Source organism: Hemiscyllium ocellatum, chromosome 29 (assembly GCF_020745735.1).
Source record: "Hemiscyllium ocellatum isolate sHemOce1 chromosome 29, sHemOce1.pat.X.cur, whole genome shotgun sequence".
Lineage (NCBI taxonomy): Eukaryota > Metazoa > Chordata > Chondrichthyes > Orectolobiformes > Hemiscylliidae > Hemiscyllium > Hemiscyllium ocellatum.
The window spans coordinates 55,997,248-56,012,581 of NC_083429.1; the positions used below are offsets into that span (position 1 = coordinate 55,997,248).

General features: G+C 42.8%; 1 protein-coding gene across 1 annotated transcript in view; it reads left to right on the forward strand.

The window, feature by feature from the left end:
- zpr1 (ZPR1 zinc finger) overlaps positions 1 to 8,997 on the forward strand; it is a 35,386-nt gene extending 26,389 nt beyond the window's left edge. The window contains exons 9-14 of the mRNA XM_060846650.1: positions 569 to 639; positions 1,677 to 1,766; positions 3,371 to 3,481; positions 4,187 to 4,276; positions 6,884 to 6,949; positions 7,545 to 8,997. Coding sequence (XP_060702633.1) covers positions 569 to 639; positions 1,677 to 1,766; positions 3,371 to 3,481; positions 4,187 to 4,276; positions 6,884 to 6,949; positions 7,545 to 7,676 — 560 coding nt within the window. The 3' untranslated portion in view covers positions 7,677 to 8,997. The remainder of the gene's footprint in view (positions 1 to 568; positions 640 to 1,676; positions 1,767 to 3,370; positions 3,482 to 4,186; positions 4,277 to 6,883; positions 6,950 to 7,544) is intronic.
- Positions 8,998 to 15,334: the final 6,337 nt, after the last annotated feature.

The following is a 15,334-nucleotide window of genomic DNA, read 5'->3' on the forward strand; positions in this document are numbered from 1 at the left end:
TAAAGTGAGCAGTTCCATTGCTGTTTCAGAGAATGGATGACTATCGAAATAGTTTCTCTAACTTGCAGTTTCCACTCTTCGCCTGTTTAGTCAAGCCGAATGACCCCTTTGGTTTTGGATGATATGGGGTTTATTACTCATTGAATCATCACATTGTACTTTTTTTTTGAGGTTTTTTGAAGCAGTGTGAGAAACGGTATGGATAACTGCTTAACTGGTTATGAAAGGAATTATTTGCATCCTGACCATGAATGGCCTTCAGTAAAAGCAATGTAGCAGGGTTTCCCTATTCAAATATTTGCTATTCAGGGGTTGCTTTGCTCAGTCATTGATTGTCCTTGAATTTCATGGAGGATTCCCTGTGGGATTAGAACATAAACATGCATCTGGCAAGAATTAACATTACTATTAAATCCATTCTTTTTGATTTCTTTCTTTTGTTGTCAAAATTTATCCATAGCATGGACAATGGTGGTGTGCTCACTTCCACTTAGAGCCACCCAGTTCTGGGTTTGCAATCACTTCCTGTTAAGTGGTGTCAGTGTTTTCCTTCATCAAAAATTCCTAGAGATCCCCCACTTTAAGGAGGTGATCATTATGGCAACAAACTGTGGAACTTGTGGACACAGGACCAATGAGGTAACTCTCTCAAATGTTCCAACTTTCTAATTTATCACAGGGTGGGGAAGAGAGTGCCTTTGGGTTGTGGGAAGAAGACTGAAGTATTGACACTGGCATTGTGAAAAATAATTTTGCCTCTCCCATTCTTTTGTGGGAATTGAGTGTTCGTTGGGTTTATCTGCACTAAGCCCTCATCATTATGGACAGGATAATCTGATGACCTTGGTCCATGACTTCTGACGATGCTAGACTAGAATGACATCAGACTAGCCTGGGTGATACTCTCCCAACCACTGTCATTAACTGTCTCCCCGAAGGCACCCAGAGTGTGTAGGCTAACTGGAGAGTTTCAGGTTTATACATTCACAGTGGCCCTGTTAATCATGTAATAGCAACACAGCCCTCTGCCTTCCCTACACTTGATCTGTCAGTCACTCAGGTATTGCTCTCGCAAAAGGAATTCCTTACTGCTGCTGGGTAATATAGCAAAACCAGTCAGGATTGGACTGTGAATAGAAATCATGCAGTAGGATAAACTGATACTTGAGCAAAAGTTCTGAATAAAAGTTTGTATTTGTTCCTGCAGGCCAGAGCCCTCCCAAACCCTCCTGTGCTGAGCTCATTCCATTCAGAATGAAGCAGCAGTACTAAAGTTGTCCCATTTATGCTGTTGGGCTCAAGAATCTTTGTAAAAAGGACTAGCTCCTGCTCATTATTTTGTGACTTATGTTGCAAAATCTGAGAAACAATTAAAGACTTGCATTTATATTGTGCCTTTCACACCGACCAGATATCAGAAGTGCTTTCCAGGTAATGAAGTATTTATGCTGGGAAGCCTCTGTTGTAATGCAGTAGTGAACGATGGGATGTGCACCATGGTTAAACAGCACCAAGATGACGAAACAGTTATTGGGCCAAGTATAAGAGTTCGGGTGTTGTGGCACCTTTATAAGGAGTCTGTATGGGAAGGTGGCAGAGGTGATGGTAAGCAGAGAGAAAAAGGACAGGTGGAATTTTATGATATTACTTGTTTCTTTTGTATTTTGCAATTTCAGGTGAAGTCGGGAGGCGCCACAGAGCCTCTGGGCACTAAAATCACACTGCGAATTACAGATCCTTCTGACATGACCAGGGACCTGCTGAAGGTACAGCATTGCTTCATGGTGACAGTTTGCAGCAGTGTAATCTGATGGATAAGCTTTGTAATGTGTTTTGCTGTTGATCTCTTTACACCTGGTAAATGAACCCGTTGAATTGTGAATAATCAAAACTTTGCAAACAGGGCATTTTGTTTTGTTTATGGGACGTGGATGTGCTTGCAAGATCAGCATTTATTACCCTGGAGTAGATGGTGATGAGCTGCCTTCTTGAAACTCTGCAGTCCATGTGGTGTGGGGTCACCCACTATGCTGATAGGGAGGGATTGCAGAATTTCAATCCAATGACAGAAGGATTGGTGATATATTGGATGGTGAGTGATTTGGAGGAAAGCGTGCGGGTGGTGGTGTTCCATTGTATTTGCTACCCTTGTTCTTCTACCTCATAAAATCATGGATTTAGAAGGTTAGGTTGAAGGAGGCGTGACTGATTGGTCTTGTAGTTGGTAGATGCTGCTGTCATTACGTTGTTGATGGAGAGAGTGAATGTTGAAAGTAATGGATGTGGTGCCAGTCAAACAGGCTCCTTCATCCTGGTGATGTCAAGCTTCTTGGAGTACACTCATCCATGCAAAGAGGGAGTATCCCATCACCCCATTGATTTGCACCTTATAGATGTTGGACAATCTTTGGGGAGTCGCGAGGTGAGTTACTCACTGCAAGATTCCCAGCCTCTGACTTGCTGTTACAGCTGCAGTATTTATATGGCTAGTTCAGTTTCTGGTCAATGGTAACCCCCAGATGTTAGTAATGAGGGAGTCAGTGATGGTAAATTCATTGAAGTCAGAGGATGAGGATTAGATTATTTCTTGTTGGAGATGGTCATTGCCTTGTACTTGTGTGTTGTTGCTTGCTGCATATCAGACCAAGTCTGGATATAGTTCGGGTCATGGTGCTTATGGACAAGCAAATGCTGCTGAACATTCTTCAGTGATGAGTGAACATTGCCAATTTTGACCTTACGATAGAGGGAAGGTCCAGCAGTGGAAGATGATTGGGCCAAGGACACTACCCTGAGGAACTTCTGCAGAGATGTTGTGGAGCTGAGGTGATTGATCTACAATAACCACAACCATCTTCCTTTGTGCTAGGTTTGTCTCCAATCAGTGAAATGTTTTTTCCTTGATTACCATCAACTCCAATTTTTTAGGATGATTTGATGGCACACTTAGTCAAATGCAGCCTTGATGTCTTTGACCTCTGACCTCATTTCTGGAATTCAGCTCTTTTGTCCATGTTTGAGCCAAAGTTGTAATGAGCTGAGGCGCTGGGGGAACTCAAACTGGACGTTACTGAAAAGCTTATTGCTGAGTAGGTGCTGCTTGATAGTACTGTTGATGATACCTTCCATCACTTTTTACTGACGATCAAGAGTAGACTGGGGCAGTGCTTATTAGCTTGTTTTGGATTTGTCTTAATTTTTGTGGACAGGACATACCTGAGTAATTTTCCACATAACCAGGTAGATGTGTGTGTTGTTATTGTACTGGACAATGTGGCTTGGGGCATGACTTGACATGATTCATAAATGAGTTGTGTTTTTACTGGGTGTAACAGAACAATTTGCAATTTGTCCTTTTTACCTTTTGCAGTCTGAAACCTGCACCGTCTCTATTCCAGAGCTGGAATTTCAGCTTGGAATGGGCATTCTCGGAGGAAAGTTCACCACTTTGGAAGGGTTGCTGACAGATATGAAAGAATTGGTGAGAAATGTTCATTCTTCTAAATTTTATTAATATTCTGTAGCCTGAAATGCTGGGAGCAATGGCAGATGTTTGTGATACTTTCAACAGTGTCTAGGGGCAGTGGAAGTAGAGAGCTGGTGCTCGTTCTTACCTTTGCCTCTGCTCAATCCCACAGGGAAACCATGCTATTCCATAAAAAACATTGAAGGGTGAATGGGGAACAGCAGCAAAAATTGTGGGTTGTGTGTATGGGAAGTATTAGGAATAAGCAAGTAATTCTCTTGTTCAAAATGTCCCAACTCTGCCATCGGGAGCGTTTGTAAAACATGTTGGACCTGACGAAGCGGCTGTTTCTTCTCCCACATTCAGGTTTTGAATTACATTTTTGCTCCGTATACAGATCTTTTGCATAGTTCTGGTTAATAAATTTTAGTTTGTGTTGAAGCAAAGATTCAGTCACAAAACACGTTACTCCAAGTTTGGGACTATTCTAAAGCTGCTCAAAGTTAAAGGGCTGTGGGCAAGTTGCACATCTCAACTAAATGCTGTAACAGATCTTTAATGTTGATCCTGTGTGGTTTGCAACAAAATGGAAAAGCAATGCAGATTATTTCAGAGATTGTGCCAATCTTGGCTGTTAATGCTGAACTCCAACTTTGTTGTTGCTCTGAAGATTTGAAAACTGGCCTATGGGCTATCTCACTGTTTATTTTTTATTTGTAGATTATAGCAAAAAATCCATTTTTTGCTGGGGACAGCTCTGCTCCTGAAAAATCTGAAAAGCTCCGAGAATTTGGGCAGAAGTTGGATGAGGTAAAAAAAATATTATGGGTGAATTTTGTATATAAAAATCTTGAGTTCATCTTCAGATGAACTAATGAAGTGATCCTCCAGTTCTGACTAGTTGAAGTATGCACCAGACTAGTTTCACAATCATAGAATCCCTACGATGTGGGAGCCGGCCATTCAGCCCATTGAGTCCACACTGACCTTCCAAAGAGAACTCTACCAGACCCACCCCCTACCCTACAACCCTGCATTTCCCATGGCTAATCCACCTAACCTGCATATCTTTGGACTGTGGAGAGGAAATTGGAGCACTTGGAGGAAACTCTCACTGACACAGAGAATGTGCAAACTCCACACAAACAGCCACCCAGGGTTGGAATCAAACGTGGGTCCCTGGCGCTGAGAGGCAGCGGTGCTAACCACTGAGCCATCATACATGCCAAGGTGCGAATTGCACTTGAGCCACATTGGCGTTGAAGCTATAATCTCCTAATCTGGAGTCAGGTATATTATCCATTGCGCCTGTGGCCCAGTGCTTAATGGTCCTGTTGCAGCTCACCCTGTACATGTGAATCCTGCTGGCACTGAGCAGTGACTGGAAGCTGAACCAGATTCAAAACCAATTACTATTATAAAATAAACCTCCTGCTTTACTGTAGTGACCTTGAGCTTGCACCTTTCTCCATGGTTGAACTTTATGTAAATATTGTTCCAGTTCTCATGTTTGCAGGACTTGCTGTTCCACTGTAAAAAGCAGTGAAGTAAGGAATTGATTGTGTTCAGGGAGTCTGTTTAGGGTATGGTTTGCTCTTTGGATGTTGATAATCAGAATAAAATGTTTAAAATCTGATTGAAGATTTGTAGCTCGGGTATCCGTTGTTGTGGTTCTGTTCGCCGAGCTGGAAGTTTTTGCTGCAAACGTTTCGTTCCCTGGCTAGGGAACATCATCAGTGCGGTGGGAGCCTCGTGTGAAGCGCTGCTTTGATGTTTCTTCCGGTATTTATATTGGTTTGTTCTTGCCGCTTCCGGGTGTCAGTTTCAGCTGCAGTGATTTGTATCTGGGGTCCAGGTCGATGTGTCTGTTGATGGATGTTCTTGCCGTTTCCGGGTGTCAGTTTCAGCTGTAGTGGTTTGTATATGGTGTCCAGGTCAATGTGTCTATTGATGGAGTTTGGGGATGAATGCCATGCTTCTAGGAATTCTCTGGCTGTTCTCTGTCTGGCTTGTCCTATGATAGTGGTGTTTTCCCAGTCAAATTCATGTTGCTGGTTGTCTGAGTGTATGGCTACTAGAGATGGCTGGACACCATATACAAACCACTACAGCTGAAACTGACACCCGGAAATGGCAAGAACATCCATCAACAGACACATCGACCTGGACCCCAGATACAAATCACTGCAGCTGAAACTGACACCCGGAAGCGGCAAGAACAAACCAATATAAATACCGGAAGAAACATCAAAGCAGCGCTTCACACGAGGCTCCCACCGCACTGATGATGTTCCCTAGCCAGGGAACGAAACGTTTGCAGCAAAAACTTCCAGCTCGGCGAGCAGAACCACAACAGAATAAAATGGCTGATGGTGAATAAGTCTTCGTCGACAGTAACAGAACGTGGAGTGATTCACTGTTCTAATCTTCTATATCGCTGAAAGCATAGTGGACAGTTTTATCATTCATTGTCTCCTTTCCATGTATATACTCCATCCACTATGAGTGGCTATGGAATTACTGTTTGACCACTGGCACACTTTTTGGTATTTAGCTTATGGATTTTATTCCCATTTTTTTCAGTGGAACACTAGGACTGTTAAAGTCAGATTGTATTGTTCTATAGCTCATAGTGCAACAAAAAAGACTTAAATTTCTAACTCTTGCTTTCAAAATCCTGTTTACCTATCTTTGTGATCTCCAAAAGTACCACAACCCTCCAATGTCTCTTGGCTCCTCTAATTCTGGCCTCTTGAGCATCTTCAAATTTGATCACATCACCATTGGTAAAAACATATTAAAAACACATTTAGTTGCTAAGGCCCTAAGCTCTGGAATTCCATACCCCAACCTTTACAACTTCACATTTTTCCTCTTTTTAAAATGCTCCCTAAAAGACATCTCTTGGTTACCTGCCTTAGTGTCTTATGTAGCTTGTTATCAAATTGTTTGACTTTGCTGCTGTGAAGGTCATTGGGATAGTTTACTTGGTTGCTTTATTAATGGTATTTTTAGAAGCAGCTACAGCGTTTACTGGTGTAAATACAATACAGGTAGTTCTTCTACAACCCATTTTGTCAGCACGAATTGGCTATAACGCGATTGATGAATCGTGGACATTGTTTGCATAACACAAACTTCCTGCTGAATGGTTATATCGGGTTTTCCATAGCGCGATCTTTTACAGCGGTTTATCGTAGTGTGAGGTTGCAGAGGAACACAACTATTGCATTATAACAGAACAACCTGTACTGAGAGCAGCTCCTACACTGCGTGTGGCACCTTGTCAGGTGAGCTATACCAGTGGCTGAAATTCCTCAAACCTGCGCAGCTTAACTTTCAACTATTTGTGTTTTTCTGTGCTTTAGCTGAACTCTCTTTTCAAAATTGAATTTAATTGTTTATTTTTTCCTTCAGATTATTGCGGGTAAGAGAGAAGCTCACATCATTCTTAAAGACTTAGCAGGAAACAGTTATCTCCAGGCAAGTGCTGCTGGATTAGCTTCACCTATTTAAACTCTCAGGATGGGGGGACATACCTCTCATGTACTGCAGGCTGTGTCCAAAAAAGCAACTTCAAATGAACTGAACATACAGTTTGATTGCCTGCCCATCTCCCCCCCCCCCCCCCCAAAGAAAAACCCCAGGAACATCCCCATGGATGAGATAATCCGTTGTTCCCAGAACATGGGATCAAAATGGCATTTGAACAGCTGGTGTTGAAGCAGTTTCAGAGACTACGAACTGCTTTTGTCCTGGTTCTATCTCTGAGGTTTTCATGTCCCTTTGTTCAGAAAGAATATCAAATGACTGGTCACTTCAAACTCTACAGCCTTTTAACTGACAGATCCAGATAATTCATGTCATCCCAACCCTTCTTCATTTTGAATTGTCTTCAGTGAGTGACTGCTATAAGAAAAAGGAGCTTCCATAAATATATTGTAAGAACTGTTTTTAATTTGGAAAGTATTGTAAACACAGAAGAGACAATGTACAGGGAGCAGTATGGAGCTTGGGATTTAATAATTATTATTGGGTTGCATTCCTAACTCATTTGCTTGTTTTCCTGTCTTTCTAGAATTTATATGCCCCAGATCCTGATCCAGAAATGAAGATTGAAAAGTATGAGCGCACATTTGAAGATAATGAGGAACTTGGTTTGAATGACATGAAGACTGAAAATTATCAGGAGCAGGAAATAGATAAATAAAACTGAGAGCAGGGATCAGTCAGGACGGGGATAGCTTGTCTGATCCTTTGGTGTACCACCTGAAATGTTGAAATAGATCAAAGGAAAGGTGATCTCAAAAGCGTTGATCGTTGAAGTGTTTGTAATAGAATGTGATGTGGATGTGAGTACATTTTGTACAGTTCACAGATCCTGAATATTGGTTTGCCAGTTGATTCAAAGTAAAAGAAGTTGCTGAATTTATTGCTGTCTTTATTATGTATTCTTCTAACCATCCAAGGTGGGAGCAAATATCCACATAGCCTTCAATTGGGTCTCCCTGATTAAACTGAAATGAGGATAAATGGCAGATGAGAGCTTAATTCGCCACTCGATGCACTCATTTGATGCTCGAGTCTAATATTTTGTTGCTAACTCATTCTGACTTCATATAAAATAAATTATGCAGAAAGTCGCTTGCTTCTAATTGCAGTACATGTTGGATTCACAAGTCTGACCAGGTAGACGCTATCAGTTGAACTAATGCCCCAAATGCAGCTTTTCATAATCTCTTTTGTATTGTGGTTCAGTATTTTGGGTTGTACAATCTGGAGGTGACCAAATTACAAGTAGTCAATCAATCAGAAAACAGTATTGCCCAATATATATCGTATAATTGTTCCATACAGTTGATGGTCCGGATGAGGTGCTGGATTTGATGCTTGAATTGACTGGTGATTGTACAATCTGAGAAGCTGTTCCTCTGTGCTGCGAGACTAGGACTCATTAAGTCTGTGGGATCAATGTAGCTTGAAAAGTTGGCTGCACATTTTGAGTACCTTCCAGGATGTTGTATGTTCGTAGAATTGTTTTGAGCAGAATTGCATTTTGTAACCACCAAATCCATCATTCTATTTCACAACCCTAATCTCAGATAACATTCTGAAGCTTTCAACCATTAACTTACTATTTTGCTAACAAGCGTAAAAACATTGAGAAATTGGTATTATTCCAAATAATTTGCTAATTGCTTGCGTAACCAAAATGGCTGGGAGTTTATGTTGGTGAAGTCAGATTGAGCATACATTCTTATTCTCTGTTGTTGATAATGGAGTGGAATGCTACATTTCTTTGAAATAAAGGCAAAATACTGAGAGAACAAAAAATAATATTTTGGAAATACTCCAGTTGGAAATCAACTGGAGAATTTAAAATGACAACACTTTCCCTGTCCAGAGATGTTGCCTAGTATTCCTAGCATTTTCTGTTATTCTCTTTTTCGGTATCCCTGGTAAGATTCAGGGTAATGGAATCTTCAATCCCGGTACAGTATATTTAATAAATATATTGATATCCCTTGTAACTTGCAGTTGTCTTGTTTTTTTTTCTCAATTTCTGGTGTTGAAGGTTATGTTCTTATGCACAGCCTAGAAGGAAAGTACGTGTTCATTGTAATGCAAGTACAATGTTCAAAGGAAAGACAAAACAGCTTTAAGGAAGCAAAGGTTTTACTGAAGTCTCATCGGGGTTTATATCAAGTTGTTGATCAGTTTTGGAATGCCTATATTGGAGAAACTTTCTCCAATTCCTTTAAGTGAACAACCAAGTCTCAATCTGTGAACTGACTGGAGACTGTCACACTCTAACCCTCCATAGAAAGGTATCAGCCATTCTTGTTGTCTTACTTCCTTGTTGAATGATTGACGATGTCTAAAACTATTTGTAGCGATGACCACTTGAAATGTCTCATTTTATTTGAAAGAGACTGAAAAGATCAATATATAATAAAATGTTGGGTTTGGAAAATTTAATTTTTAAAAAAAATCAAAAGAACTGCAGATGCTGAAAATCAGGAACAAAATCAGAAGTTGCTGGAAAAGCTCGGCAGGTTTGGCAGCATCTGAGGAAGTATCACCGGATCAGAAATGTTAACTGATTTTTCTACACAGGTACAGCCAGACCTGCTGCGCTTTTCCAGCAAAAACAATATTTTTGTAACTTCAACTAACTTCATATCTACTATTTTGATCAAAAAAAGTTTAAAAAATTTTTGTTTATAAGCATGTTTCACTAACTTTTTTCTCTGGTTCCTCATCATTTTTAAATTAAGAAAGACTATATTTACACTTTAACCTTTCTACCCTCAACACTTGAATTAGGGAGAATCCAAAGGGTTTTTACAAATATATTAAGGACAAAAGGATAACTAGGGAGAGAATAGGGCCCCTCAAAGATCAGCAAGGCGGCCTTTGTGTCGAGCCACAGAAAATGGGGGAGATACGAAATATTTTGCATCAGTATTTACTGTGGAAAAGGATATGGAAGATATAGACTGTAGGGAAATAGATGGTGACATCTTGCAAAATGTCCAGATTATAGAGGAGGAAGTGCTGGATGTCTTGAAACGGGTAAAAATGGATAAATCCCCAGGACCTGATCAGGTAGACGTGAGAACTCTGTGGGAAGCTAGAGAAGTGATTGCTGGGCCTCTTGCTGAGATATTTGTATCATTGATAGTTACAGGTGAGGTGCCGGACTAGAGGTTGGCAAACATGGTGCCACATGGGTGGTAAAGACAAGCCAGGGAACTATAGACCGGTGAGCCTGACCTCGTGGTGGGCACGTTGTTGGAGGGAATCCTGAGGGACAGGATGGACATGTATTTGGAAAGGCAAGGACTAATTAGGGATAGTCAACATGGCTAACTGTGTGGGAAATCATGTCTCACAAACTTGGTTGAGTTTTTTGAAGAAGTAACAAAGAGGATTGATGAGGGCAGAGCAGTAGACGTGACCTGTATGGATTTAAGTAAGGCATTCAACAAGGTTCCCCATGGGAGACTGATTTTCAAGGTTAGATCTCACGGAATACAGGGAGAACTAGCCATTTGGATACAGAACTGGCTCAAAGGTATAAGACAGGATAGTGGTGGAGGGTTGTTTTTCAGACTGGAGGGCTGTGATCAGTGGAGTGCCACAAGGATCGGTGCTGGGTCCGCTACTTTTTGTCATTTACATAAATGATTTGGATGCGAGCATAAGAGGTTCAGTTATTACGTTTGCAGATGACACCAAAATTGGAGGTGTAGTGGACAGCGAAGAGGGTTCCCTCAGATTACAACGGGATCTTGACCAGATGGGCCAATTGGCTGAGAAGTGGCAGATGGGAGTTTAATTCTGATAAATGTAAGGTGCTGCATTTTGGGAAAGCAAATCTTAGCAGGACTTATACACTTAATGGTAAGGTCCTAGGGAGTGTTGCTGAACAAAGAGACCTTGGAGTGCAAGTTCATAAAGTGGAGTCATAGGTAGATAGAATAGTGAAGAAGGCATTTGGTATGCTTTCCTTTACTGGTCAGAGTATTGAGTACAGGAGTTGGGAGGTCATGTTATGGCTGTTACCTGACGAAGGGCTCTGGTCCGAAACGTCGAATTTCCTGTTACTTGGATGCTGCCTGACCTGCTGTGCTTTAACCAGCAACACATTTTCAGCTATGGCTGTACAGGACATTGGTTAGACCACTGTTGAAATATTGCATGTAATTCTGGTCTCCTTCCTATCGGAAAGATGTTGTGAAACTTGAAAGGGTTCAGAAAAACTTTACAAGGATGTTGCCGGGGTTGGAGGTTTTGAGTTTCCCTGGAGCATCGGAAGCTGAGGGGTGACCTTATAGAGGTTTACAAACTTGAGGGGCATGGATAGGGTAAATAGACAAAGTCTTTTTCATGGGGTCAGGGAGTCCAGAACTAGAGGGCATAGATTTTGGGTGAGAGAGGAAAGATATAAAAGACACCTAAGGGGCAACGTTTTCACGCAGAGGGTGGTACGTGTATGGAATGAGCTGCTAGAGGAAGTGGTGGAGGCTGGTACAATTGCAACATTTAAGAGGCATTTGGATGGGTATATGAATAGGAAGGGTTTGGAGGGATATGGGCCGGGTGCTGGCAGGTGGGACTAGATTGGGTTGGACCGGAGGGTCTGTTTCCATGCTGTAGATCTCCATGACTGTATGACTTCATAGTGAGTTAACTACCTTTGAAAAGTAGAAGCAACAACTGAAACATAATATACTGATTTGATGTTGGTTGCAGAAGATTATCCCTTATCTTTGGCTAAATGCAATGTTTTTACATCTAGTTAGGTGGGTGTATGAAAATTTGGGAAAGATACACAAAATGAAATTGATATGCTTAACTTATTCCAGTCCCGTGAAGAAAAATAGCACAGAAAGTATGCTAACTCTCAATGATATGTTGGGCAACACTGTAATAAATTCAACTCTCTATTTTTAAGCAGGCTGGCCGATACACTTGCTTTTCGATGTAGCCTGGATTCAAGCATGTACCTTGTACAATTAACCTTTCTCTGTGTATTCTGGGCTAGACCGCAGAATCCTGCACTGTGATGACATCAGTTCTTTAATGGGAAATGATTATGTGGACAATCAAAAAACATATCCTCCACTTGACAAGCTATTTTGCTCACATCTCTAATTTTCACTTGTTACTTCTTGCAAACTCCTCCATTATATGTTTTTTTTTTCTAAAACATGCTATAATTCACCATGCAAAAGAAAATGGCACATGGTGTAACTAACACCTGAAACTTGACATTGTGAAGAATGTGAGCTCTTGGTAAAAGCTATCTTGGGAAATGGCCGCACTTGCACAATTACACTGTAAATTCTAAAGTGCTCCAAATAGACTCAATCACCTGTCTCCTTTTTCCATCTGCTATTGCTCAATGTAGCTCTGCTATTCATGGCAGCAATGGCAAAATTTGTTCAACTGATGACCTTTGTTTGGATGGTGTCTCTTGCCTTTGCCTTTGTCCAAGTTGTGAGTTTAAGCCTGACCCAATGACCTGAGCTTAAAAAGCAAGGCTGACACTCAACTGCAGTAGGAGAAAGTGTGGACTGCAGATGCTGGAGTTCAGAGTTGAAAAGTGTGGTGCTGGAAAAGCACAGCAGGACAGGCAACAGCCGAGGATCAGTAGAGTCAACATTTCAGGCATAAGCCCTTCTTCAGGAATGGGGAGGGGGTGAAAGGGGGCTTAGAGATGAATGGGAGGGTGGGGTTGGGAGGAAGGCAGCTGGCAGGGCAAGAGGTAGATGCAGATGGGGGGGTAATGCATTGTGATAGGATGGAGTGGATAGAACAATTCAAGAGGGCACTACATTGGGGAGACAGGACGCCAACTTGTGGAACGTTTCAGGGAACATCACTGGTGCACACACACCAAACAACTGTAGTGGTTCTGTTCACCGAGCTGGGAATTTGTGTTGCAGATGTTTCGTCCTCTGTCTAGGTGACATCCTTCGTGCTTGGGAGCCTCCTGTGAATTCTGCTGAGTCTAGAGATGGGTGAGCCCATGGGTGTGTCGTTGATTTGTTCATATATTTGGTTGTTGAATATGAAGTGTTGTGAGGCACAGATCCAGTGGTTTGAGTGTGCAGTCTTTGTTGATAGGTTCCCCGTCCTGTTGTCTATTCTGTATGTCCAGCAGGTTGGCTATTGTTTCTCTGGCTAGGGTTTTGTCGATAGAGGTGAACAGTGCCGTTACATCGAATGAGACCACAGTTTCTTCCTTGTCTATGTGTATATTTCTGATGATGTCCAAGAATTCCTGTGTTGAGTGTATAGTGTCTGGATCCGCTGATCAGGTGTTTCAGTTTCTGTTCTTTAGCTAGTTTATGTGATGGTGCCCCTGGTAGTGATACTATGGGTCTGAGTGGGATGTCTGGTTTGTGTAATTTAGGTAATCCATAGAATCTGGGGGTGTTGTTGCTTTCAAGTTTCATTCTCTGTAGGTCAAACCTGGTTATCTGTCCATTTTTTTTGTAGGTTCCTCAGTGTGTTGTTTATCCTATTGGTGAGCTGTGGGGTGGGGTCAAACTCCCTCTTTTGGTAGGTGTTGTTATCTGCAAGTAGTTGTTGCGCTTTTTGGATGTAGTCTGCTTTGTCCAGGATGACCGTCATTCTGCCTTTGTCTGCTGGTAGTATGATTATGTTCTTATCTTTTCTTAGTGTTTTTAGTGCTTCCCTGTCCTTGGTGTTGAGGTTGTGTGTTTGTCTTTTCCTTGTTATCAGAGGTCTCACTTTGTCTCACTGTTTGTTGTGTCTCTTCTGTCAATCCATTGTTCCTGAGTGTGCATTCTAGTGCTGCTAGGAAGTCTGCTGTCTTGGCGTCCCTGTGGTTATAGTTGAGTCCCTTAGCCAGTATTCACAGGAGGCTCCCTTAGGTTGTCACCTAGACAGGGAACGAAACGTCTCCAACACAAATTCCCAGCTCGGCAAACAGAACCACAACAACGAGCACCCAAGCTACAAATCTTCTCACAAACTTTGAAGATGCCAAACAACCTCACTGTCCTGTGGCTGACCACTTCAACTCCCCCTTCTACTCTGGCAAGGAGATGCAAGTTCCAGGCCGCCTCCACTGCCAACTCCAAACCACCTGACTCCTGGACGAAGAACGCCTCATTGTCCACCATGGGAGCCTTCAACCACATGGCATCAACGTAGCCTTCACTAGTTTCCAAATCTCCCCAGTTCCTACCTTATCCAAGCTCCAACTGTACAATCTGTCCATCTTTCTTCCCATCTGACCTATCACTACCACCCCCCACCCACCTGCCTTCCTAGCTACCTCCACCCACTCCCCTATATCTCTCAGCCCTCTTTCCCCCAAATTGTTGATGAAGGGCTTATGCCCAACTGTTTGACTATTATGCTCCTGGATGATGCCTGACTTGCTGTGCTTTTCCAGCCCCACATGTTTTGACTTGAGTGCACTACCCCAGGCGGGTCCACGAGCTGTGTTGGCATTCAGATGTTCTGCATTAATTGATTCATTGAGATATACACCTGGAAATAAAGTTACAAATGATGCTGATATATAATTTCTCTCCTAGCATCTTGCAGCACAGTGGTAGTGTCCATACCTCTAGTACTCCTTACCCTGAAGGTAAGAGAAAGTGAGGAGTGCAGATGCTGGGGGTCAGAGTCAAGAGAGTGTTGCTGGAAAAGCCCAGCAGGTCAGGCAGCATCCCAGGAGCAGGACAATGGATATTTCAGACAGAAACCCTTCAGCAGGAATGAGGCTCCCACTTACTCTTACCCTGAAGGTGTTATAAATTAATAAAATGACTAAAAGTAATTCTCCTGCTGATGTCCCAGTTTATGAACGCCCAGTTTGAGTTTTTCAATCTGCTCATAGTTTGTCTTCCTTTCCTTGTTGGAGACAGACTCTATACAGTGCGCTATATAAATGCAGTTGAACATTGTAGACAGACGGTGCCAGGCTCCCTGTGACCACCCGCGGAAGGTGTCCATGGACACGGATGTATCCCTCACAACAACATTGCCGATGTGGAGGAGCCGGTGTTGGACTCCCCGATATTGTTAGAATTTAAACAGAGCGCGGGACGCGGCCGCCATGACATCAGCAGCAGCTCCCTCACGGCGGAGGGGGCGGGGCCTGAGGCACCAAGATGGCGGCGGCGCGTGGGGGGAGGGGCCGGCGGCGTGTGTGGGGAGGGGCCGGCGCCGCGACAGCATGGGGGCGTGACCGTTAGCGCGTGGGGGGAGGGGCCATTAGACCGGGAAGGCGGGGCCGGCGCCGCGACAGCATGGGGGCGTGACCGTTAGCGCGTGGGGGGAGGGGCCATTAGACCGGGAAGGCGGGGCCGGCAGCGCGTG